General features: G+C 26.0%; 2 protein-coding genes across 5 annotated transcripts; both read left to right on the top strand.

The window, feature by feature from the left end:
- Nucleotides 1-7008: 7008 nt before the first annotated feature.
- On the top strand, nt 7009-20900 carry LOC132920996 (protein cycle). Of its 4 annotated transcripts, none has more exons than XM_060983782.1 (15): nt 7009-7413; nt 12040-12081; nt 13150-13260; nt 14402-14467; nt 15122-15359; nt 15973-16065; nt 16150-16267; nt 16353-16502; nt 16879-17161; nt 17239-17377; nt 17436-17554; nt 17616-17883; nt 19012-19177; nt 19242-19425; nt 20568-20898. In XM_060983782.1, exons 2-14 carry the CDS (start codon nt 12053-12055, stop codon nt 19409-19411), a joined length of 1950 nt encoding a protein of 649 aa, XP_060839765.1. In that variant the 5' UTR covers nt 7009-7413; nt 12040-12052; the 3' UTR covers nt 19412-19425; nt 20568-20898. The 4 variants fall into 4 exon arrangements, with proteins under 4 accessions (XP_060839765.1, XP_060839766.1, XP_060839764.1 ...); XM_060983783.1 differs by lacking the exon at nt 7009-7413 and adding an exon at nt 11551-11974; XM_060983781.1 differs by lacking the exons at nt 7009-7413; nt 12040-12081 and adding an exon at nt 12546-13071 and having other exon boundaries at nt 14402-14440; nt 20568-20900.
- A 277-nt stretch (nt 20901-21177) lies between these two features.
- On the top strand, nt 21178-27634 carry LOC132920997 (sushi, von Willebrand factor type A, EGF and pentraxin domain-containing protein 1-like). The gene is made up of 11 exons (XM_060983784.1): nt 21178-21389; nt 24820-25035; nt 25272-25323; nt 25475-25590; nt 25668-25827; nt 26348-26510; nt 26587-26705; nt 26818-26954; nt 27057-27199; nt 27265-27367; nt 27483-27634. The coding sequence occupies exons 1-11, from the start codon at nt 21341-21343 to the stop codon at nt 27542-27544; spliced, it is 1320 nt and encodes a 439-aa protein (XP_060839767.1). The 5' UTR covers nt 21178-21340; the 3' UTR covers nt 27545-27634.
- Nucleotides 27635-27713: the final 79 nt, after the last annotated feature.

A 27713-nucleotide genomic window follows, 5' to 3' on the forward strand; every position in this document is an offset into this window, starting at 1 on the left:
CTCTCTTTTCTCATCTGTCGGTACTTTGTAGGTTTGTGCAACTACATTATTTACTGTGATTAAAGTGATTACTGATTAGGCACCTTTATGCCGTTATTGTCATATAATAATAATTCTTATAGGTAGCTATAATAATAATTACTTGTAATAATGATAACTACACATATTTACATGAGATGAAAAAAATAATTTTATCACAATATTTTGCCTTGAGTTTTTTTAACAATATTCTGAAAAACATAATATGTATAGGTAATAATTTACGATAATTAATAATTAATAGATGTATGTGTATTGTATATTAATACGCCTTTTCCTTATTTGTATCTAATTTACTAACTTATTATTATAGTTGTATAGTCTAATAATTACTAAAATACATTATATTACCTTAGGGCTTAGGTAATACTATATATTACTCTTATTGGTTGATTTGGTTCGTCACCTAAGCTAAGCGGCGGGACCATTTTCCAGCTTTTTTTTCTTCAAAATATTAGTAAATATAATAATAATAGTACAAAATACAGTATTCTAGTTTCCGTCACGGACTTTTTTGAACTAGAATCGTGTCTGTTTTTCTCCGAATATTTTTTAAATATTAAAATTATTTATGTTACCAGGTACCCAGCTATGATATTATGACACAAATTATTTGATTTTTTTATTCTTATATACATGTATAGGTAATAGGTATAATTAGGTCTTAGGTATAGGCAGTTTACCAATTGCGCTCTTATACTATTAATTCTCTTGTTCTTATTAATAGGCACAATTGTCCATGTCCGATACCCATATATAGGTACCTAAGTATGTATTACTAATTAATTTAGTATAAGATACTCATTATTTCAGGTACTAACGTTTTTGAAAATATTCCTTTTATATAATTTTAATCGTTACTGCAAAACAATTTTATTGTTATTTCTTACCTCTCAGTGTTATCATTTTTTAGGTTTTAAGTTATTTATTAAAATATATTTTTATTTTCATATAAAGCAGGATATTATTCGAATTAATTGGTTCTATAAGAATCAAATTTCAGATAAATAGTTTATTAGCCATAACTTTAAATACCTACTTATCTCATAAACTGTTCGTTCAAAATTTGATTTTTAGGTATCAAAGTATAGTCCAAAAATATTTCGTTTTATAATAGAAAATAAAAACTATACCCGTTGAGAAATATATAAGATTAGAAAAAATAGTTAAAGACTGAAGTATTTTTCTACTATAAAAGTGTACAAATAGGTATCTACACACACAAAAAACAGACATCATTGTAAATCAATACATTCATAGCGGAGTTATCTCAACTTGAAATCAAAAATCTCAATAATCAGAATTTGAATGGTAAATGATTACTTTATACGGTTTATTATTTAAAATGCAAAACGCAGATTTAATGTACCGTCGTACGGTCTGGTATAGCGTTTGTGACCATGCTTAGTAAGTTTGGTGATGATCACCATCACAGGCACCCGCGAGCCGCGACCCACCACAATTTTAACTTAAAAAACAATACGTCTTATATTCGTCTGAAGTATACCTTCCTGCCCCCGTCGGTATACAATAATAATATTATACCTATTGTGTATACATCGATTGCGACGGTTTTCAGTATTGCAACTCTTATTTTTTTTTTTGACGAAACCTTCGTGGTGCGTTTAAATTGTATTCGAATACAATTTTTATTATATAATATATTATATTAACTGCCCTTTCCTTTAATATTGTGCTACAGTGTATATAAGTGTATTGTTATTTCAGTTATTTGTTATAGCTTTGACGGCTATATTACCTAGACACACTACGACTGCACTTGTGATAATGTATTGTTTTGTTAAACGTTAATTAATAATCAGTAATGAGTTGAAACAACCATTGTTGTAGAAACACCATTTACATCTACAAAATATGACTGTATATAATAATATATATGGTTGTGTATAGAACGCCGACCATTTTTGCAATTAATTTCCGACAATTAATGTTATTTGTTAATAGCGCAGGTTATAATAGTACTGCAGCGGTGTGGGTACTAACATTGTATCCGGCTATAGCTAGGGCTTCTCGCGGCCGACGTGTTTGCTATAATAAGTAATTACGATACTCACGATACATTATTATATATCATTATATCATTACGGGGACAATTTATATAGTGCAAGATAAATGTTTTTGTTTTTTTTTCCGACGACGGAACTCGAAATGAGTCCGCACATTGTAGGTAAGTATATATACTTGGAAATTAGCGCTCGTTATTTTTCCACCTGACCACCGAACGACAACGTCGAGTCACTTATTACTATAATATAGTATATACCTGCCGTGTTTCATCGGTTGTCGCCATTGCTCGTGATTCCTTTTTTTCGCTTCACGAGTCCGTCAAAGTAGCACCAAACTATATTAATATAATAATATATATATATATATAGGTACCACCTATATGTCAATATTATGTATAGAGTGTTTCAATAATAAAGTTCTGCCGTCTCGTTATATCCACCTGTTTATTAATATACTCATATCTGTTGCTTATCCTACCTAAACATTAAAACTTACATAATCGTTTGGATTTCCAATGGAGAACAAATAATTTGATAACACAAATCTTAAAATATTTACATAAATATTAAATTATTTAAACTATATGTAAATATAATTTAATTGATCATTAGATACAGATTTGAAATTTTTAATTTGTTTAAATAAACTTTTAAATTATTTTATTTTGGGTTTAAGTGAAATATCAAATGGTATAAATTGTGAAAAAAAATCGAAGCTGTGGAATAAATTAACAGTTTTTCAATTGCTATACTTTTCGAACAAATTAATTAGGAATAAATTTATCGATGGTCGATGGGGATAAACACAAAACACAGCGAGGAGATATCCTGTTTAATGTACCTACATATTGTGTCCAATGTTCTATATCTATAATTTTAAGTTTACCCAAGCGCTTATATTATATAATATACACTGTATAGCATACATATTATATACTGTATAGAAAATATATATTATGCTGTCGATAAAAATACGTAATTATTATATGCTGTCTTGGGAAGGAAACAGATCAAAAAGAGGGAAATATTGCAGGAAATCGAAATGATGCTCGGAAAGAACTTAATAATAAATAATAATATAAAATAATGGGTAGGTATATAAGTCGTTGTATGTACAATTGCCGTCTGTCCAATTATTTTGTTGCGATCAGTCGATCTCAATTATTATTATACGACACGTAGGTAACGCACCGTGTACACATTACAATTTATAATAAAGGTATAAGGTATAACATAGATGTTCCCACTACCTTCATAACAATAACGGATTAATAATGGACGTACGGACGCAGTGGATTTAGTTGCAAGTTGCCTCCTGTATAAAATGGACAGTAGTACGACTACACCAGTAGGTACACCACACATGCATGCAGCATTGTGGAAATACTAAATACTAAATAGTGTGCACGCGGAATTGTATCGGATAATATTTCTTTGTCGCCGCGTGTGTTCATGTCATAATGTATAATATAATATTATATCGTCTGCTTTTGGATTCATCCCCCCAAACCAGACCCTTCAATATATTTTTCTCCCGTACTTATACAATAGGCGATGGCTATGACAGTATGACCTATGAATAATGATTATAAGGTGAAATTTGTGACAAGGCTAGTATATATATAGACAGGTCGTAGGTTATAGCTATAAACAGGCATTAGTAGCAATAATCATAACTATAACCGTGATACTATGCTTGACTTTGGATTCTTTGGAAACAAATATGGCTAGGATAATAATATGCATAGATATTTAATGAAAAATATATTAGCTAAAAGTAATACTACTTTGCTCACGTTGTATTTTAAATTGAAATTGATATTTGTAGCTTTCAAGTTTTAGAAAATCGTAAACGGATCTGACGTTTCTGCGTTACAAGCTTCGTTTATTTGGCTCTCAGAAAAAGGAGTTTAATACTGAGATGGGCGAGATGGTCCAGTTCTTTTAGCAGTTGATCAAAGTTTGGCATATATTTACACATTGGTTACCAACAAGTTATTTAATGAGCATAAACTTATTTTGAATCATAAAATTAATAGCAATTAAACTGCAGTTTTAATTTCATTATACACATAATAATTATCTCAATCTCAATAGGAATTCAGAAAAGTAGGTACCTAATAGAACAAAGCTAAAATTTAATTTGTGGCTTTTATAATATATTTTTATAGTATAATATGATTAATATGTCATAAACAATTCTATTGTCTTGAAACAACTATGTTTAAATTTAAGTTAACATATAAAATTAATTTAAAATAGTAAAAATGATATAGAAATAAAAAAGGCCATTCCAAAATTCCTAAATAAATTTCGGTATGTATATTTAATTTAACAAGATATGAAACAGATATTTTATACCAAAACTAGCATGGAGCATCAAATATCTCCTATAGTTGCCATTAGATAAAAATGCTTAGTGTATTGAAATCCCATCCGCGATCCACATAAATGTTATATATTTATATGATTATAATTATGAACGGAGAGTGAACATAAGTAGATATAGGTATGTGTAGAAGAGTGCTCGCTGTGACAGACGACCGTATAGATAAGTCGTGTCCGGACGCGCATGAATGGTGAAATGAAATGAAAACGTATTACAATAATTAATAAGACAATCTGAAGCAGTGACACCGTAATATTTATTTTGATATTAATATGTGCAGTGTGCACACTCGACGTACGTCAACGGACCATCGCGAGCTGTCTAAGTTATTATTTACCAATCGAGAGAAATACGATAATTTATTGCCGAGATAATAAGATAATTGTGACAAAATAATAATAATCGCGTGAACTTTGAACTATAATTCACGTAAAAACAACGTCTTAATAGTAATAATTAATGTTATTAGGGCTAAGATATTAAAACATGTTTCTTTTTTTCTAATATGAGATAGTAATGTAATTTTTATACATAATAACTTACATCAATTATTTCTTTTTTACAATTATTCCATTTTTGGCATTTTATTAAGTTTATTATTGGTATTATTATTTGTAAATTGTAATAATTAATAAATAATATTACCAATAGGATATGTAGGTTTATAGATATACGCGGTAACCTACCTACTTATATTATATATTTATATATAATATATTATATTTATATTTATATGTATATATTTTATGCATAACTATTATGCCCACACTGGCATATTATGCTAACTTTGATCATGTGATGGACGGGGGTACATACTTGTTACTTTTATTCACAGTAGGTACTAAATATAGTTGCTAATTGCTATAATTTATACCTATCTATGATCTATGTACGATTATTATAAACGTATGTTATATTTATCTAATTAATGTAAAATACGGTACGTATAATATTATTTATGTTTATATAGATTATGTACCTGTACAATACATATAAGATATCTATATAGATGTATAATATATTTAAAATTTTAATTCTGTATATACATTTTTTATAGTTTTATTCTTCGAAGCAAATTTTTTTTGAATGATTGAATAATTTGCTTCACAATAAATTCTTCTTTTTCTTTAACATTTATCAAAGCTATATAGTCCATTGAATCTTTATTATCCCATAGAAATAAGTTTTTACTATTCTTAAGGTTATAAATGTATTAAATAAACCAAAAACCTATCAATATAAAAAAAATGGGAAATTAAAAAATCGATTAATGTAATTATTATAAAAGTATTTAGAATGAAAAAGTTTGTTAGTTTCTAGTATTTTCCTAATTTTTATTTTTTTCTATATATTATTATTTTATATTACAGTTGTTGAAGTAAATTTATTGTAACTTATTGTATTAAGTTAAGTTTTAACAATAGGAGACGGTGAAGTGTTTATTTTATCCTTTATTTTACTATATTACCTAGTTTGATTTGCATGATTTTTAGTTTCATTAACTTTTTCTATTTCAAATGATATTTATTTTTATGTTTTAGTAAATATTTTAGTTTTTAAGAACACTTATAGATGTTTTACAAAGTACCTACAGAGTACAGCATCCCCTACTTAGCAAACATCTCTATAATGCAATATAATATTATAATGTACTATTTACAACGAATTCTATTAAAAAACTTATTTGGCCACTTTAAGTTCCGTAAAACAAATATAATATGGTTACTTGCGTATTATATTGCAGTATAGTCAGTTTACCTATATCTATGACCTAGATATGTATATTATTATACATAATGTTGTACCTACTGTGTGGCTGGTTGTGCTTACATCGTGTTGAAGAATACATATATTTATATTATATAATTTTCGTTTTTATAAGAGTGTTACCATTTGAAAGCTTCTTCAATTCAATCCTTTTGATATATTTTCGTATATAAATTTCTGTATTTACATAGAATATACGCTTTTATTGTAAAAATAATAATTACATATTGTGTATTTCCTATTTTATTAAAATATACATTATTTATATTTTTACAATAAGTAGAAGTGTTGTAGATATTTAATGGCTTTAATATATTCTTGAATGAAGAGACCTGCCAACGAAGGTACTTCGGAACTCTTAAAATATGTAAAAAAAAATTATCTAGGTGATAAAGCATCAAAATACCTATATATATACATTTATTTAAAATTCTAATATAGATATATCGCACCTAATTATGATGTTATTAAGTTATTTCGTTGTTATCTATACGCCGTTAATGCAGTCAAATTATCAAGTTGTTTATTATAAGTTATAACAAGCTCTCGCCCGTTATTATTATTTGTTTTACACATCTTATAATGTATATTAATATAATATGTATGCACAATAAAAACACGAATTTGAACGAACTCGATAAGGTTACTCGGCGGTATAACTCTCCGATAACAGTACTTACACACATATATATATATATACATATGTATCTATATGTATATATGTATAATACAAACGCATTAATAATGTAATATTATAGTATTGTGTTGTTGTGATGAACGAGTCGACGACGGCGGTACATGGTGCGTGAACTAAAAATGATTTAGATAAGTGAATGAGAGTGTGGAAAAGACCTCTCTCGTCGTCGTACACAATATTCGAGACTCGAGTGTGTGTAATATATATTGCGTGTACGCACCACGCGCTAAACGATAATATTATTATATTTTATAAGAAGTTCGCAACGCCAAACGAAACGTGATCGTTTACCGTTTATTAGGTTTTTATTTAGATTATTTACCTATTATGCTTTGATCTAGGACAAAAAGTTAAAACATATAAATACGATTTCTGACTTCCGTTTTACACGCGTTGCTCGACACGTCGCCGCTGAAGACAATAACGGACGTATTATACGTATTATTGTTGATGTATATTTATTATATAAATATTATATTAAATATAATAAATTGGTGAGTAGCGTATAATTTATTCGCATTTAATATACGAACGTATATTAAATATATAAATATATTTAATATATAAACGTAGGTACGCAGACTTAATCGACTCAGTAGTCATAAGTATTTATAACCAATAATAATATCAATATTCATGTTTGACTTAAGTTCTATTACAAGTTATCGATGACTATTCAAGTGAAGGAAGTATTTTTTTAATTTATAATATTCATAATTGACTCTTGACAATTTACTATCAATTGTACAACTATAAATTGTAATATTACAAGTAACTATAGTACATTCATTAGTTACGCACTTTAATACCAATGATTATTCTGGAAGAAGGATATAAGATGTATTACCATAAGCATATGTAGGTATTTATGACAGGAAACTAGTTTAATTAGTATTTAGTGACGCGACGAAGGAATTTGAGGGAGATCTTAAGGGATCATCAAAATCCTTAGGAATCATTGAATTCCATTAATACAAAACTAAAATGAAAAATGAAAATGAAATAATTATATTAAAAAAAATATATTGAGAAATATTGAATTATTTTAACAGCCATGACTTTCATTCTTAAAAATAGACCAGTTGTTTTAAATTATAAACATTATAATATTATAAAATAATGCACCATGAAATAAAAATATTAAAACAATTTAACCTTTTTAGATAAATTTAATAAACACTTATTTTAGTTTCACATGATTTTTTATATTTACTCATAGTAGTAATAACTATATTAATGGCCTGATATTTGTTATATTATGCATATGTGACATGTTTAAGAGAATATAAGAGCCCAAGAGCTAAATCTTGCTTTACCCGTGGATTATGGTACTATGCAATATTTTGTTTTAATGATTTCCTGTTTACATTTTTAAGGAGGTCTCATTTTTATAAAAACCGATTTGATTAATTTGTTAAAATAATAAAATTCAAATAATGTTAAACGTATAGGCTTGAAATTTTCATTAAATAATTAAAAATTATGGTAAAATGATTTTCTCTAATGATTGAAGTTTATAGTTATTTTGACAAAAGACTTTCATTCGCTTAGAATTATTATATTATTTAATAATAACTATTAATTGTTATGATATAAACATTATATTTATATACATAGTATATTACATTAGTCATTTATTCATAATTAATGAAGTAACTGTTATACTAACACCAAATAATTTCTAGACAATACTATCATTAAAAATAACGTGAGTTTCATTTTTTTGTTCATAATATGAAGAACGCAAAGTTGCGTTCATGTTCCTTATAAATAAGAACTCTTTCCCGTTTCTCGTTCAGTTGTATGAAAAGGAACGCGTTCCTTTCCAATACTGAATGTAATGTGGCTGGTACAGGACTCAGGTTATATTACGTATTATTACGTCCGTGATGGGATGGCTATTTAGACAGAAAAACTGTTCCCTTTTATATGTATATGTTACGGGCAAAGTATACAATTTGGGCGTTTTATACAATGCCCGGTCATTTTATACAATGCTCGGGCGTTGTATATAATGGCCTTCGTATATTGGGCAATGTATATAATATAATATTTAAAAGAAAAGTATTGCCAAAATATAACGAATACTATATATTTATACTATAATATTTTTATTTATATTATTAGAAAATAAGATAATAAGATTATGGTGTTACGATTTACGATAAACATTATAATCATATTATATGTGCGACGTCCTCTTAATATGTGGATTGCCCCATTGTAAGAAAACTGATAAGAACAAATGAAAAAATACTAATCCAAATTTACAAATAATAATCATTGTTTAATCTGGCTTTGATATACGAAATCAGGACTAAGGAAGGTCGTCTTTCAACTTTATACAGTAGAAACCAATTTATGATTTGCAAAGAAAAATTATGCGACTATACACATCAAAATGACACCAAAGCAGTACTTGCGAAAATAAGTGATGTAAAAATAAAAAATAAAATTTTATTTTCTAATAATATAAATAAAAAATATTATAGTATATAGTATATATAGTATTCATTATATTTTGGCAATACTTTTCTTTTAAATATTATATTATATACATTGCCCAATATACGAAGGCCATTATATACAACGCCCGAGCATTGTATAAAATGACCGGGCATTGTATAAAACGCCCAAATTATTTACTTTGCCCGTAACATATATACGCTTTACCTGGTTTGGCTGGTTTAGTCAAACTAAGAGTATGTTAATATATTTACATTACACACGCACACGCGCGCGTATATATATATTTGTTACAGAGAATCATTTCCGTACCAAAAATGATGTAGGAATGAGATAGTAATTGATTTTTTTTTTTAAATAATATTTTAATTTTAATAGAAATATGTAATAATTGCATATAAAATAACTAATAGCTAGGAGTTAGCAATTTTCAATACTTAATCAAGTTAAAAAATTGGGCTATAAATCAAACATTCTCGCTTGAGTGAGTGTTCAAATAAAATAATGCCTAAAAATGAGTAATACTAACAAATGATTAACGTTGAGCTTTTTAAAAATTGATCGCTAGGAACCTTTAGGGTTCCCATTTATAAGTTTTTTAGTTTTGATAAATTTTTTTTAGCGAAAATAGGAATTATAACTATTTTTAAATTTAACGTTACATAATTCAAGATGAACAATGTTGTTTTACTGGAATATTTTTGTAAAATACACTATTATTGGAGAAAAAAATAGTTAACTTGAGAGCACTCACTGGATAACCGTGCGTAAAATAAGTGGAAAGATTCGTCTGAATACACATAAGGAGGAGGAGTAACCCTCCCTCGAAATATTTAAAAATATTTATTGTAACTCATGTAAGTTAATTATTCGTAAGTTTACCCTTCTCGGAATAAGTTTTTTGTATATGGTGCAGCCTATGCCACTATAGTATGATGTTATAATTTATAAGTTATAATACGATCTGTAATCAGAAACGGATAAGTCAGGTTATACTGAACCCAAAATGTCACTCACTCAATGGCTCATTAATAAAAAAAATAAATCAAATGTTTCAATATTATATCGATTAAATTCAAATCTACGACAAAAATATTATGATCTAATTATTTTCTACCAATAATTTTGAAGAACAAAATAATATACGTACATTTTTTTTACAAAATCTAGAAAATAGATTACAGTTTCAGAAAATTCATTATAAATTTAAATACACCTAACCTAACTATTTATAAATAGTATTATAATTTATATTCCTCTCTCAGTTTTTGTTCTAAATGTGTGTGTACGTGAGTGCAATTATTCCGTTTTCAATTGTTATATATAGCTACTTACATAATGTAGTTATAATACATATCATTACATAATTATTTTTTGTATAGATTTTGTACAACCCACTTATATTTGCCTGGTAGTTCACAGGACCAATCCGGACTTGGTTATTGGTTATTACATAATATTATTATTATCTATTATTGTCCTGACGTTGTATTAATAGCTAGGTATTTAAATTTATAAAATATTATTATGTCTAAATCTATTAGAAATCACTTACAACTTTCAGCCAATTATTATTATCTAGGTATCTCTAAATCACATTTGTTTTTATTTCAAATAACATTTATTTTATGTACTTACCTGTATCTTGTATTTCAAATTTACCTAGATAATAACTTCTACCATTATCTATTTTTAGAATACCTATTATACATTTCACATAGGCATGGACAAGTAATTCTATTATATATTCAAATAACTATTTAAGTTTTAAATTTTAGCCAGGTGGAGTATTTAAAGTAATGTAAGCATTTATTGATGATCATAACAGGTTCTAAAGTAACGTAATATTAGAAACAGACTTAAAAACAATATTGTAAATAGTAATCATTACGATGTAATTTCTAAAGATTATATTAAATATAAATTAATAAATTATATTAAATAGCATAATAAAAATTAATTTCCATAATAATTAAGACTTTCGTATAAAAAATAATAAAATACGAATAGTTGATTTTTTTTATGTTTAACAAACTATATTTACATTTAATAAGCATACCTTAACTTTAAATCTTGACAATTCCATATCACTTAATAATAAACATATATACATATAAAGATCACAATGCTAAATTTGGAGGCCTGATTGGAAAATAAAATTAATTGTGTGTATAATTAGACTTTTGTATGTATTTGATTCGTGTGTAAATATGTATATAATTATATGCATAGAGAATATATAACGTCGATAATTTATTAAATAGGTATTATGAAGTTTTAGGTAATCGTACGTAAAAAAATAAATTAGTAGGATGCATTTGACAGGTACCTATACCTCCTGCTGCACAGTCTAATTATTTGGTTAAGTAGATATCCGTTACGTCTGAATATTTAAAAACAAATATAATGTCAGTAGCGTATACTGTTTAGGTTTTGTATTTTTCCCTCCGTGTGCGTAACAATAGAAGGGCAGCAATCTCTGGTTCAGACAAAAAGGGTGGACATTATTAATTTCCTCTAGGGCAAGTTAAAAACGGATTTTATATTCGAATCTTACAAAAACTTATAAAGGTGTTACCTCAATTTCAGGTATCATTTACATTTTACACGAAATAATCACATATAAATAATATCAATTCTGTATAATATTTCAGAAAAGGATCCAAAATGAAGCCGAGAAAAAGACATTATTCACGGTACGATCAATTATTTAAACATAAATATAATATTGAATTATGTAATATGACATCCTTGAATAGGTAGTTTGTAAACAAAAAATAAAGTTTTGTTCAAGCATTCTTGTTAAAAACAATTTGGAAGTTTCTTATACTTAATATTAACATTCTATTTTATTTGTATTTAATACATTTTTCAAACTATATCAATTATTTTTACAAAGCCTAATCTTAGTATTATAAATATGTACTTATAAATAATACACACTTATAATTTTTTTTTTACAAAAATGTTAGAACATTTTATTTATAAATATAAGTTAATTCATCTATAATTTAAAAGTTTGATAACATATTATTTGTATACGCATACAGCTAGAAAAAAGTTTGTCGGAAAAGTTATATTCATAATTATTAACAATTAGAAATTTAAGAAATTTAAATCTTTTCAAAGAATAAATAAAATAAAATATTGGATTATTTAATATACAATAATAATTATTCATTAGTTTATCATAATCATTGTAATATGCCTTACTATAGACCTTACAATATAAAGTGACTGTTTTAATGCATCACATAGATTACAATCTACATCATTATTCAAATGATTCCTAATATTATTTTCTTTTATTGGTTTCGGATATATATATGTACAATTGAAATCGTGCTAACAAATGACGTAAACACTTGTTGTCTCGGCCAATGGTGAGGCTCGATTACGTCGCGCAAAACCACCCCCTAGAATATCTCGCAGAAGAGATTCTTTAGGACTATTGGATCTGATACTAATAAATGTCAGTTGTACGTTGCACTTATTTCGTGAAAGCTTAGCTTATTACAAAATTTAACTAGTCAAAAAATGGCTAGAAATCCGGATTTTGCTTCTTATTGTAATAATCTGTTACACGACCATAATGATTTAATGAATTTCGATAACTTGAGTCATGATAGTCCCATGGAACAGCTTGTTTATTATGATTTACAGCCTGTATCTGAAGCTATTAAGGAGTAAGTAGTTGAATACCCCCCCAAAAACCACCTAAAACGTTTTATAAATAAAAAAGAAAAATAATACAACATTTTTAGAAGTTCGTATAACATGCAAAATAGTTCCCGAATGGCTTCGTCTACAGCAAACTTAAGTATGGATTTGAGTGGAGATGAACATTTCAAAAATAAAAGCAAAGGATCGGCACAGTAAGTACTAATAATGTATATAAATATTTACCACCACAAGACAAAATAATATTTACATTGTTTATATCTTAAGTGCTAAAGTTCGTAACTTTTAATGTGATTTTAAACTTAAATAATTAATTAATGATTTCGTAATCATACAATATTTCACGAATTTTTTTAGGATAATATCAAATTGTTAAAAATTTCAGTAAATATTAGCTTACAATTCCAAACGATTGGTTATTGGTTTTATCTCATTAATTTTTTTAAAACTAGTGTGTTTAAACTAAACATAAATTAAAAAAATAAATATGTATGTTACATTTATACTAATTGTGTTAAATGTATTAGTATAATAAAATAGAAGTAAAACTAAAAAAAAAAAATCTTTTTAAATTAAAAATTCAAGTAATTGTATAATTTCAATGTTTACATAAGCAATTGTTTATTGATATTAATTTATTGTGGTTAGTAAATTATTGATTTGTTAATTGTTGTTATTATTTTGTATATAAATTAATATTTTAAAATTAATATCATTAATAACTTAATCATCATTAAGTATTAACTTTTAATTTGATTATGCATTACAATATATATCACACATCAATATATTATATTTAGAATATATTATATAAGATAATTTAAATATTGGAATTATACGTATAATACGCTTACAATTTTCATATTATTTTCTAATTTATTAATTTAAAACGAAATAATTAATTCAATTTTCGAATAATATTGTTGTATGAATTGGAAATTGTACCAAATATGTCTAAATATTGGATTATCTAATGATTATAATGATTTGAAATAATCTAAAATCATTAATAAAACAAACATATTTACCTACATTAAATGTAATTAATGTAAATAATAACAGATTTAATTTATTAAATACCAATGGGAATTATATTTAGTGATTATAAACGTTCATCTAAGTATTAATAATACTTAAAAAAAATTAAGAAAAATAATTTGAACAAACGTACATACATAACATAATTAGTGTATTAGTTATATTTTTCTACATATTTAATGTAAATAAGGTACTAATGAATTACTCATAAATAGATTTAGTGAAGTAATTTTGAATTAATATATTTTTTTAAATATTAATACCAAGTTATTTATTTGTTTTTTTATACATATATAGTGGTAGCGATTTTGACGACGACAACAATGATGATTCAAGGTCTGTTCGAAATGACAATAACAAAAAGTAATGTGTAATTTTCATTTTAAAATACTATGCCTTGGATTTTTTTTTCATAAAGCTATGTAAATTACATTTTAAATAAGTATTGTCAAGTCGTATATTTGATTTAAAACAATATGTGCTTTTTAAATATTTTTATAGCTCAGTCAAATAATTAAACATTTTCATAAAGCTTTTTTTTCATTTAAAAATTTAACTGGGTAATTGTCATTTTTTAAATTTCTCATTAGTGTTTGTAAAAAACTAGAAAAATGGAACTTTTTCGAAATTATAAGAAAGCAATGATATAGGCAATGATTTATCTTTCTTTTAAATTTAAAGATCATCAATCAAACTTTTTTCATCACGTTATTTTGCATAAATATTTTCATGTTATAATATAAATTATTCTCTTATCTTTCAGTATATTTTGGTAATCTATTTTAATTTTTTAGTGATCACATTTTGTTATTGTCTTATTTTGTCTACAAAATTAAAATTAAAATATATCTATTATATAATTATTATGTGCTCATTTCATTCTTAAGTTAAAAATTAGGATTAACCTTTTAACATAATAATTATATTATTAGACTAGAGAGGTTTATTGATCAAATATGTTTTAGGTATATAAATTCATAAATTAACAGCTAATTTGCGTATATTTCTTCATTGTAGACATAATCACAGCGAAATCGAGAAACGTAGAAGAGATAAGATGAACTCGTATATTACCGAGCTAGCTAGTATGATACCAATGTGTCATACTATGTCACGAAAGTTAGATAAGTTATCTGTCCTCAGGATGGCTGTGCAACATATGAAGACAATTCGAAGCACTGTTAATTCATATACTGAAGGTCATTATAAGCCTTCATTTTTATCTGATCAAGATTTGAAAAAAATAATCACACAAGTAAGTATATTACCTAATTAGTAGATAGTACTTATAATGTATAGATATTCGGCTGTCTTTAAGTACACTACTAAAAATTATTATAAGTTAGTTAGTATATGTTATAAATGTATAATGATTTACGTAGGTATTCTAAAAGTTTAATATAAGACTATACTAATGTCTAATACATAGAATACACTGATGTGATATGATATATATACATTATTAGCATATACTATTATTATACTTACTATATTTATGTAATAAACTAATAACTAACAGTTAGTTATAATGTACATAATTAAAAGTCAAAATTTAAACTACCTGTAGGTATAAACAATAGTATTAATAGTTTTACCAATATTTTCAAATAATATTTTTTTTAAAACATGGAATAGGTATCTGGTATACGTATTACGTATATATTAAATACTAGCGATGAAGATTTTTCATTATATTTATAAATAGTTTTATTGTAGGTAAGTTTATAGTTAAACATATTTTGTAAATCACATTTTAGGCAGAATACATACTTTAGTTGTGTAATGTAGGTATTAGGTAAACTATACATATTAAAGGACAGCTTTTTATACAATATAAGTTAAAACATTTCAATACCAATATCTTTCAGGCGGCTGAAGGTTTTGTTTTCGCTGTAAGTTGTGATCATGGAAAGATACTATATATATCTAAATCTGTGACTCAGGTTCTAAATTATATACCAGTAAGTATACAGTTTTAAATATAAATCAAATAAAAAAAAAATCAATTAAAAATGTTTTATAACCTCTACTGTTGTTTAATATAGGAGGACTTGGTTGGAAATAATGTTTTTGATTATATTCATCCGAAAGATGTAGCTAAAGTAAAGGAACAACTTTTCTGTTCAGACTTTGGCCCTAAAGATAAATATATCAATGCAAATAGTAAGTTTGAGTTCTGTTATTTTATTTGACGTTAATAAAAATATTATATAGGTAATACAACAGAAAGTAATTCTTTTTCCAATAGCAATGTTACCGGTGCGTGCTGAAATGATGAATACCTTGTCAAAAATGTGTAGTGGATCTAGGAGATCATTCTTTTGTCGAATGAAGTGTAAAGCGTATGATATAAAAGAAGAAGCAGACACGACTACTGGATCAAAGTACACTCAATCAGGTAAATATATATACATAAATAATATATATTATATATATGTAATATATTTTATCATTGTGTATTCAATAGTAAGTAGAATAATAGTAATAAGTCAAGATACTATAATGAGATTGGCACCATATAGTTTGAATTAATAATAAAACAACACATATTTATTGAACTTTATAATAAGTTAAATAGGTTATTATATTATAAAAGTTATATTATTATATTATAAGTGTACAATTTATTAAATAATTATTTAATATTTGTTTTCACTTCAAAACTACTTTATTGTTTATCAGCTACTAAAAAAATAAAAATAATTTACATAAGAAAAATTCGACTATGGTATTTATCTGCTTTGAATGAATAAAAAGTCTATTTTTGTTTTTAGATAGACGATATAGTGTAATTCAGTGTACCGGTTATTTAAAACCCTGGACGCAGATAAACGAATGTGAGGATGTATCTGGTAAGAGTTTGGGATTAGAAGAAGATAATGATGGTAATGGCGTTCGAGCGGATTCTGGATCTGCGAACAATACATCGTGTTTGGTAGCCGTTGGTAGAATTATTAATAATTTGGCTTCATCTTCACTTTTATCAGACATTGTAAAACCGCCATGTTTCACTTCAAAACACACAATTGATGGAAAATTTCTGTCCGTAGATCAAAGGTAAACCATGGATAATTAATTATGGGTTAATATTAATAATTAATATTTGTATGTTTAAGCACTTGTTTCTGTTACAGGGTTACATATATAGTTGGATTTTTACCTCAAGAATTATTAGGTACTAGCATGTATGAATACTTTCATCAAGATGATATTGCTAGACTTGTAGATATCCACAAAGCAACACTTCAAGAGTGTACGCCAAAAGACACAGAAGTAATTGTATATAAAAGTTATTTATTTAAAAAATAAAAATAATAATTGTTTACTATAGACTTATAAATTTCGGGCTAAAGATAAAACATTTGTAAACTTAAGAAGTGAATGGAAGAGTTTTCGAAATCCTTGGACTAAAGATATCGAATTTATTGTTGCAAATAATATTTTAACTAGGTACTGTTTATATTAATTAAATATTTATTTTAAATTTAACGTTAATTTTTTTAAATTTTAGATCAGATTACAAAGCTGATAGCAGTAACAAATCAGAATGTTCTTCACAGGGTCAATCGCAAAACTATTATGATAGTTATACAGAGCCACAATTGTCTAAAAGCCAACAGCAGTTGGGTAATAGAGAAATACAAAATTTGATTACTTCACATATAGAAGCAAACAAAATCGGTAGGCATATTGTTGATACGGCTTTGGATGCAAATAAGACAGTATGTGATATCGACAGTTCTCCTTCGCATACTCAACAGGATACAATAGAAGAAGTAGTAAGTATTTATTAAAGCTTAAAAACAGTTATATTTTATAACTTATATACCTTTTAGTAGTAAAATTAATGATGCAGTAAAATTTGGTGGTAGGACTAAAATTTGAAGTACCTACGGGCTACAACAACTTTTATTGGTTAATGGAAATATTACACTGGTTATTAAATTGTAACCAAATTTTTTTTTTCTAATAAATATTAGAAATTTAAGCTGATACAAATAATTTCACTTCCTTTAAACAGTTAAAACTTTAAATCGTGCGGCAGTTTAATTCTCACTAAGCACAACAATTTCTGGTGGGCATTACACATTTGTATTATACTATAATTTATTGTTAAATTTGCATGAATAACGATGCAACATTCATAAATATAATATTTTATCAAAATATTCAAATAAAACATTACATTTTAATATTTTAATTTTAAACAAATAAATGAATATATAAGATTTCAGTAATCGATTGAAATAGATATTTTAAAATTTAATCTAAATAATAATTTATTTTATATTTTTATTACAATAAATTAAAAAATTATTAATGAAATGAAAAATTCTAATGGGTCAGCTAATTTTATTAGTTAAGATAATTAACAAAATATTATAAAATATATTGATAATTCTAAATTTCATTTGTAGTTTTCTGTTTACTCGTATAATGAAACAATTTATACTTCTATAGGTATGGATAATAAAATATATAATATGAAAAGGTTGGATTATATGTAAAATAATTTAACATCAATTAAAAATAATAGTTATTCCCAATATTCAAGAATTTATATTTATATTTTTTTGTTTTAATTTCTAAAATACTCGGAAATATCGCTGTTATCTTTAAATTTCAATACTTGGCATTTGTATAGTATTACCAGTAACGGCAAAGCGATTATTTGGGTTTAATTATCTAGTTAATAAACCATATGGCATAATTATTCAGACTTGAAATTTCTTGAAACAAAGTTTAGGAAATAATAAACACTCGTTGAGAAATAGTTAGGCGTGATATGTTGGTATGTGGTAAGTAAGTTTTTATATTAATTATAAAATTTGTAAAATTTGTATTGTTATTATGTACAATTTACATTGTACATGTGACTTAACATGTCCATTGTCCGCTATTTCTAGGAGTCCAAGAATGACCGTATACAGTTTATGAATTCACCCTTGGCGATGCTCAACGAACCTGGCACGTTGTCGAGTAATGGTGGCGACGGTAGCAGTGGTGATACAGTTTCGTCGTATACTGTGATCCAGGAAAGCGTGAACCTGTTGAACTCTACTAATACCAATAGTATACAAATTTCAACCTCACTTTATTTTCGAATTTTGTACAATTAAAATACTTTTGGTTTCAGGTGATTCGGGGAACATGCTCGGTGAAATAATGACACCGTCTCCACAACAGTTGTCTAATTTGGGAACTAATGACGAGGCCGCTATGGCTGTCATTATGAGCTTTTTGGAAGCTGACGCCGGACTCGGTGGACCTGTTGATTTTTCCGGGTTACCGTGGCCTCTGCCGTAATACGTATAATAATGGTAAGGGCAACCATCAACACTACTTATAATTAATATTAATAATAATGTTTAATTGTTTTTCATTAATAAAAAATGATAAAAATTGTTTAATTTGATTAAGTAAAATCACTCAATTGTTTTATCTATTGATTAATGTAAAATTTAAAAACAACAACAACATAATTACTGAATACTAAGATAAATCTATTAATTAAGATGATCAATATGATATTTTAATATTAAAGAATATTAATTTAAAATTTTGTGTCATATATTAAATATACTATTTGGCTTACACAGAACAAAGTCCATTCTTCTTTAAAGCCTAGATAATGTAATATTTATAATTTAAATTTTCTTGTTAACTTATTGTATAATTAAGAACTTCAAAAAATTGTTAAATATTTCCCTAAAGAACGGTATCAGAATTTTCTTACAGCTCATGTAGTCATGTCTATCGTAAGGTGTAACTAAAATCAATTTATGTTAGATTGACATCCTGTGTAAAGTATGTCAATAAAAGAAAAAGAGGTTTGAAACTGACTATATCGAGTTCCACGGTGATAACAGGTGATGGGTAATAAGTAATGACATAGTTAGTGAAGTGGATGATCAGGGGAATAGTGTAACGAGTATCTACCCGACAATGAGTATAGTAGCCGTTGCACTAGTTATGTGCATGGACCTGGTTTTATGTAGAAGGAAGAAGAGGGAGAGGAAGACCAAAGAAGAGATATGGATATACAGAATAGAGTATTACACGAAAATAGGTGACATGAATTAAGGAGAGGTTGTAATGTAAAGGGTGTAATCAGGATGGTAGATCCCACATAGTTGTGAATGAAAGATGAATAATGATAATAATTAAAAATGTTAAAAATCTAAAGGAGCAAACGAAAGTGATTTTAGGTTTTTAAGCTTATTTAAGAACTTAAGTAAATAATTGAAAGTATTTTTTAATTTTATAATTTTATAATGACTAATACATAGTGATAGTAAAATGCTTTATTATCAGAAATGATTGATTAAATCAACGAAGTTTAATGTATCGTGTACCATTTTTTCGGTACTCACATTTATTATTTAGTGTTATAAAAAGGTTTTTATCGTTATTTTTGGTTTTTAGTGAAACTAAGTAATATAATTTTTATTTTTTTGTCCAGATTCAATCAGTTATATTCATTTTTCGTGCAGCTAAATTTAGTATTATTTTTCATATTATTTAATATTAGTCATGTTAATTATTTAAATTATATAAAATTCAATTTAAAAAAAATTAACTTAAGAGATTTATATTAATTTAGCCAATATTGTCTATTACATTAATACCTTCGTTAACTTTTTGTAACTAATACATAGAGGAGTTAGTAAAAAATGTGAAGTAAAAATTATAAAAACAAGAAAACACTTATCCATATTACTTATTGACTATTGTTATTATTATTTTTTATAAGATTTTTATACATTATAAAACGTGTGTGTTCGTATTTTTTTTTAATTCAATTAAATTAAGTTAAATTAATTTGTTTTATTTTTTACATTATTTAGTCTATCAACTGACTATAGTATAATATTATTGTTAATACATATATTAGATATTTGTATTTATATTTATTTACCTACATATATGTTTTGTTTAGTTCTAATTTATTTTTTATATTTAAGTTATATAGTTACATTATTTTTAACTGGACTGTTGTTTTTGATTTTTGTGTAAAGAGTATTTTATTTAAAATAAATGTCGTGAATGTATGAACAGTATGTTTTGTAGATCGGAAACGATAGGGTGGGGATGGCGGAATGGAAATGATATTAAATCCCGACAGACGGGCTCTTTGTGGTTTTACGTAGAGAGGTATCATGCGTATCAGTCATACTCATACCAGTTGTTTGATTTTGTTTTTCACGTGGTAACTTCTTACAGTGGTGTGTAATTATGGAATTTACTAGAACTGTCATCGAATTCATTGTATTAGCAAACACAGGTAAAATTATTTGGTATTAAAAATCTTATATTAGTTATTTTTATGAAAAAAAGTTAGTTTAATTAATGTTGCATTACGTTTTAATTAATTTGGTAAGTTAAATTGATTTATTGTATATTAAAATATATTTATTTTGTTGAATAAATTAAAATAATAATATAAGCTTGAGAAAGATCATGGAAAATAAAGGTTTTAGTAACTGTCAAACAGATTAAAATGTATTATATAAATCTAATTAACACATCATCTTCATACAATTTTAGTTGATTTATATAATCGTACATCTAATAAAATGTATAATGATATCAATAATATCATTATATTATTTACTAGTTACCAAGTATACATTTGAGAGAGGCTTATATTAATAAAATAAAAATCGTATTATTTGTCTTTTAATACAATAACTATTTATAATATGGTTAGTTGTTCTTTATTCTTGTAAATACCGAACGAATAAGTGAATTAATATAAATATTAAGATTTTTTTTATAAATTCATCAAAACAAATTTAATAAAATAAAATGAACGTAATTAAGTCTCTTATTTACATACACAAGTTAATAGATCATAATACACATTAAGACTTCTTATTTACTAGGACTTATCATATATTTTATAATGAAAGGATATTATAACGAAATTTACAGTTAATAAAATATATTATAAATTTATAATAGCGCTTTCATGTTGGGTATTAATTAAGTAATGGTAAATTAGATATTGTGTGTAGTATGTATACTTATTGAATAATATAATCATTTTAGTAATTTTTTGGTTTTAAAGTCTCTATTATTAAGAGACTTTAACGTGCTCTGTCATTGTAACATTTACGTTTATTGATAAGACATGGCTATGTACTCATGAAAAATGTCAAGAATCACTAAAAAACAACGTAACTTATAAAGGTATTATAGGTATTAGATATTAGGTATTCAAATAAAAAAAATCAAGATTGGTCAACATTTTTTAGTAACACGTAGTAAAAGTTAATTAATATCTAAAAAAATAAATAATAAAAATAATCAGTAGTTGAATTAAATAATTAATAACATGGTCCATCGTAACACCCACGAATACACCCACACGCTAGGTAAAATATTAATGATATTATATATATGTTAAAAAAATAATTCTAATTTTGTGAAGCGTATATGATTTTATATTCATCGTTCATCGTTGAAAATTGTGAATCCGTACAACAACATCCTATTGCATTACACTCTGCCGCGTAACGATTAAATGGCATGCGAAAGGAGTACACGGTTGTTCAGTCTCGAATTATATTATTAATATAATGATATTACACCAATATGTATATTGCAAAGATTTATATTATAAATAAAAAAAAATGGATAATATTGCTGTTAATGCTGAAGAAAACATGGAATAAGTGATTTAATTATTAATGTTACTCATAATATGTTGAACTTTGTTTTCGTTATAAGCGTTATCTTATTTTCGTTTTTTAACATATTGTTTAATTAAATTGTTGATTTAAAGCGGTAAGTAAGATATTTTTTAAGGTAAATGAATTATGCATTTTTAAAATTAATTAATAAATACCTATCGAATTCTTCCTCATTGTGTTAAAAAAGTAATGATAATACAATACAAATATAATATAATTCAAAATAGGTATTAAAATTATATTGTAGGTAACTATTAATTAATAGCTTTATAAAAACTATATACTAATATATTTGTAGAAAAATAAAGTCTTTGGTCTATATGAAAGGGAGACTGTTTACTCTTACTAATACATAAATAGTTATAATGAAATTTTTATTAAAATCTAAAAATAATTTTATTCAATAGGTAGTACTGTGGTAGACGGTGATGATATCATTAGACATTTAAATAATATATTATTTTAGTATCGTTAATAGCTTAAATCTTAAGGTTTTCAACCTTTTTTGGTCCACGGCTCTTTTTGATTTTAGAATCAATTATACAACTCCCATACGAATAATGAAAACATTTTACAATTTTATTTTTAGTTTATACTACGGACACGGCTCCTTTGATAATGACCGACGACGCCCCTGGGAGACGTGTGACACACAGGTTGAAAACCACTGTCTTAACCTAACATCCTTAATAATATAAGAGGATAGGGGTACATTGACAGGATTAAAGATTAATATCTAAGTATCTATAAACATGAAAATATTTTACTAGGTATTCGTTTACTTAATTATTACTAAAATCTTGTTTTGTTCATCAACTGCTATTTTATGTGGGAGTTTGTAAGTTGCACCAAATTAAAGATATGTAATTTGCACCACCCTCAGGTAGTCGAAAATAGAATTTGTAATTTGCATCAAAATGATTATTTATTTGTTCGATTATGGAATATTCGATTTTGAAATATTCGATTATTCCTCGATATCCTCATTGACGTCAATACTAGATGGACTCGAATGACAATAATAATTTTTCGGGATTTTTCGCCTTATCTGGTAATATTTTGACGTTTTATGTCCAATTATCGGCCGTAATCGCGTTATATATTTATTTATATAATGTATATCAGTTTATTATTTTGATCAAATACTATAAGCTATACGTTTAGTCTTGCCATTTCGTCGTAATACGTAATTTAACGTAACATTTTTGTAGTGCAGTTTTAATTTTTTAAATATTACATATATAATTTTTTAATTGGCTAACTTTTTTTTGTATTCATAATTATACGATTTTATATAAACTTACAACTATATGTTTGTATAAGCTCAGCTATTTTATAAATAAAAACTAAGCTAAATATTATGATATAGAAACTTGTAAGTTGGTACTATCGAGATACTATCGAAAAAATAATCGATTTTAATTTTGGTGAAAATTACATATCCTTATTTTGGTGCAAATTACAAACGAATTTTAAAAAAATGGTGCAAATCAAGCCGTAACTAAAAAAAATTTCGGGGAGTCAACATTTTTTTAAAATATAAATGCTGAAAATTTTTAGTCAATAAAATATATTCACCACTAAAATATTTCTACGTTTAAAAATTTCGGTGGGCGGGGGGTCCGGACCCCTTGGACACCCCTTAGATATGGCCTAGGTGAAAATTACACATGTTGTTTATATTGTGGGTATATTTTTTAGACTTTTATATAGCGTATCATTCTTCATAAGTTTCAATTAATCTAATGAATTAATTGATAAATATTTGTTTTAATACCTATTTACACAGCGTTTGTAATACTTATAATTTAACTCTATTTAACAGTTTTGGTTGTCAAAAAATATAAAATCAAAAATATTTTAGTAAGTTATATATATATGGGGTGAGTGTAGTAGTGCTGTGAAAATACTCTTGCTATATTATATTATTGCATAGAGTATCATTATATAATTTATTATAGCTGTACATATTGCGTAGGTGTATATAACTTATTTGAATTTTAAAACTTAATGTTGTAGCTATTACATTTGTTTCTTCCGGACCATTGGATTGCGAACCCCGACCAGGACCAGATAGCGGGCAAGTGATTTTTACGGCATCCAAAAATTGGAGAAGGGCTGTGGAGGTGTACCAATGCGATGCTGGGTACGTTCTGACAGGTCAAACAAAGCACACGTGTTTAGAAGGAGTGTGGTCCGGACATGTGCCGTCGTGTACACGGCCTACTAGTTCCGGTAAGTGGATGTATTTTATTATTATTGTTTGTTATTATTATGTGTATCAATACAACGTTAATATTAGATTACAATGATAAAAAAATCAGCGGGGTACATAATATCTAAAATATTTGTTAACATGTATAGATTTTTTATAGTATAATATATAATACATTATATTAGGTACTATTTGAATGACAACTTGATACTTATACAATTTTATCATATTTACCCTTTTTATATATACGTTACAGGTCACAATAACAATAATATTATCAGTTCGGCACAAGGTTGGTTTTCATTCAGGTAAGAAATTACTGCATAATAATATGAATTCATAAGGTATTATTTCATGTTTGAATGAATATCAATTTTATATTTTTATCAGCTGTATTATGGTTTTTTGTATAATATTCATAAGATTTGGATTAAATCATTATATTCATCAATATTTTAGACGTATATTAAAACTCGACACAAAAAGGAGAATTCAAAATAATGAGAAGCGATTAGAAAAAAAATCTGTAGATATTGAAATACCTGAAACGGCTGAAACACTTCAGCAGACATCAGGTAAAATGTATATACTGTTTTAAAGAATAATATAAACAATTTGTTAATGTTTTTAATTAAATATATCCATTTTATAGGACATGGTACATTTCAACTTCCGAGACATATGATTAGAGACTCAACTAAAGAATATTCAGTAGGAGATTACGATTTGAGCTGTTTGTTTAGAAAACGACACGGAAAAATTTTTTTGAAGGCACCTAAGTTGCCATATGCACGTGTGGTAAAGTATTCAAAGTAAGGACCACAATTTTTATGAAATGTATTATATCTATTTTGTATTCCAATGCTAGAAGAGTCTTATATACTAATTAATTGTATAGTATACGATAATTTAGATAATGTAATTATTTATCTCTAACCATTATTCGTTATTACTTATTTGTTATAATAGATGGTATACTGATATATAGGTAAAAATTATTATTATATACAAAATATGGGGAAATAGAATGAGTATTTTTTGATATGATTTTTATTGAGATTATCTGGTTTTACAAGTAAAATAATTATATTTTAGGACTTTATAATAATTATGTTGAATTTGAATTTATATTTTATAAATTTTAAAATATATTATGACTTATTTTCATTAATCCATGGAAATATAGAATTAGTCTATATAATTTAATGTAAAATAGAGAATATTTTATAAATTGGTTTTTATTATTATTTTTTTCATTTTAAGGGGGGGGGGAGACGTCCGTGTTTTCAAATATATGGTTAATAAGTAATAGTGACGATTGTATTTTAATAGGAATAAAAATACCGTTGATCCAAAAAACAAATATTTAGAAGCGATTTACCATTGTATCAAAGGGCACGTGTTCGAAAACCCTTCATATACCAAGCTTTATTGTAGTAATGGCAATTGGGTTGGCGTTAAACCACTATGTGTTCCCAAAACGACACCGATGACTGTTAGTATTATATTATATTATAATTTATAATAGTGGGATAATAATTGAAATTATATTTAATTATCTGACGTGTTAGATGTATCAAATGGAATGTTATATTAAGTGTCCACCGGACAAGAACGTAAGTTTAGCTGAAGGTGAAAAATTTATAAATTTCGAAGTGGAACAACCAAACACGAATTACGATTGGAACAGGTGTTGTATACTATAATAATATATAATATAATATTATAATATTAAAATATTAAATTGAACAGAAATGGCTTGATGTAGAGTTCGGTTAACTTCAAACTTAAAACATATACAGGTTTGGTTCATTGAGTTCCGGTTGGTACAAAAATTCGTCGAGAATTTTGATACCGGGTTTGTATATAATCACCTACACGGTTCGAGATGACGAAGACGTGGATATTGCTTCATGTAGAACAACTGTCCGAGTTACGGGTAAAATAATTATACTTATTCAACTAGGAAATCAGTATAATATATATTATATATCGTAGAATAGCTATGTTTATAAAACTGTTAATTTGTATTTACTCATAGATGATGAAGTTCCGTCAGTGAAAAATTGTCCGACTTATTTGGAAGTAATAGAGGATTTTTCGAAAAAGAACACCGTTCCCGTATCATGGCCCGAACCTCGGTTTTCAGATAACATAGGCGTTACACAAGTGGCAAAAACGATGGTGTGTGTATACTATGATAATTTGAACATTTTATTGATTTTATTTACACGTTCTAATTGATTTAGGAACCAGGTCAACTTATGGGCCCAGGACTATATAATGTATTATACATGGCAATGGATGCATCAAAAAATGAGGCTACATGTAATTTCACTATTGAAGTTAAAGGTATCAATGCAAAACTTACACACATATAATATTAAATATATTATATACACCTAGTTTATTCCAAAACAAAAAAAACCATGTAAATATATTATTTAAATGAATATGTTCTGTTTAGATCGGGCAGTAATTGAAATTGAAAACAGTACACTAAAAGAAACATTAAATAAAGTCACTTAAAAGGGCAATATATGAAGATTTATATGTTTAACTTGACTAATTTTTATCATAACCATTATTTAAACTAATAAATATTTATTTTGATTTATATTTAATAACACATAAAAAAAAATGTTTGATTTTCAATATGGTATCTAGTTTTGTTTCTATTTGAAGCATTGTTAACTGT

This window comes from Rhopalosiphum padi, chromosome 2 (assembly GCF_020882245.1).
Source record: "Rhopalosiphum padi isolate XX-2018 chromosome 2, ASM2088224v1, whole genome shotgun sequence".
Classification (NCBI taxonomy): Eukaryota; Metazoa; Arthropoda; class Insecta; order Hemiptera; family Aphididae; genus Rhopalosiphum; species Rhopalosiphum padi.

What these genes read in the sequence shown, in the direction of transcription:
- LOC132920997 (XM_060983784.1), top strand. Translation starts at nt 21,341, where the DNA reads ATGGAATTTACTAGAACTGTCATCGAATTCATTGTATTAGCAAACACA. An exon ending in TACACGGCCTACTAGTTCCG is followed by an intron (nt 25,036 to 25,271) that starts GTAAGTGGATGT and finishes TATACGTTACAG; the next exon opens with GTCACAATAACAATAATATT. An exon ending in ACGAATTACGATTGGAACAG is followed by an intron (nt 26,706 to 26,817) that starts GTGTTGTATACT and finishes AAACATATACAG; the next exon opens with GTTTGGTTCATTGAGTTCCG.
- LOC132920996 (XM_060983780.1), top strand. Translation starts at nt 12,923, where the DNA reads ATGGCTAGAAATCCGGATTTTGCTTCTTATTGTAATAATCTGTTACAC. An exon ending in GTATCTGAAGCTATTAAGGA is followed by an intron (nt 13,072 to 13,149) that starts GTAAGTAGTTGA and finishes CAACATTTTTAG; the next exon opens with AAGTTCGTATAACATGCAAA. An exon ending in GAACTCTACTAATACCAATA is followed by an intron (nt 19,178 to 19,241) that starts GTATACAAATTT and finishes TTTTGGTTTCAG; the next exon opens with GTGATTCGGGGAACATGCTC.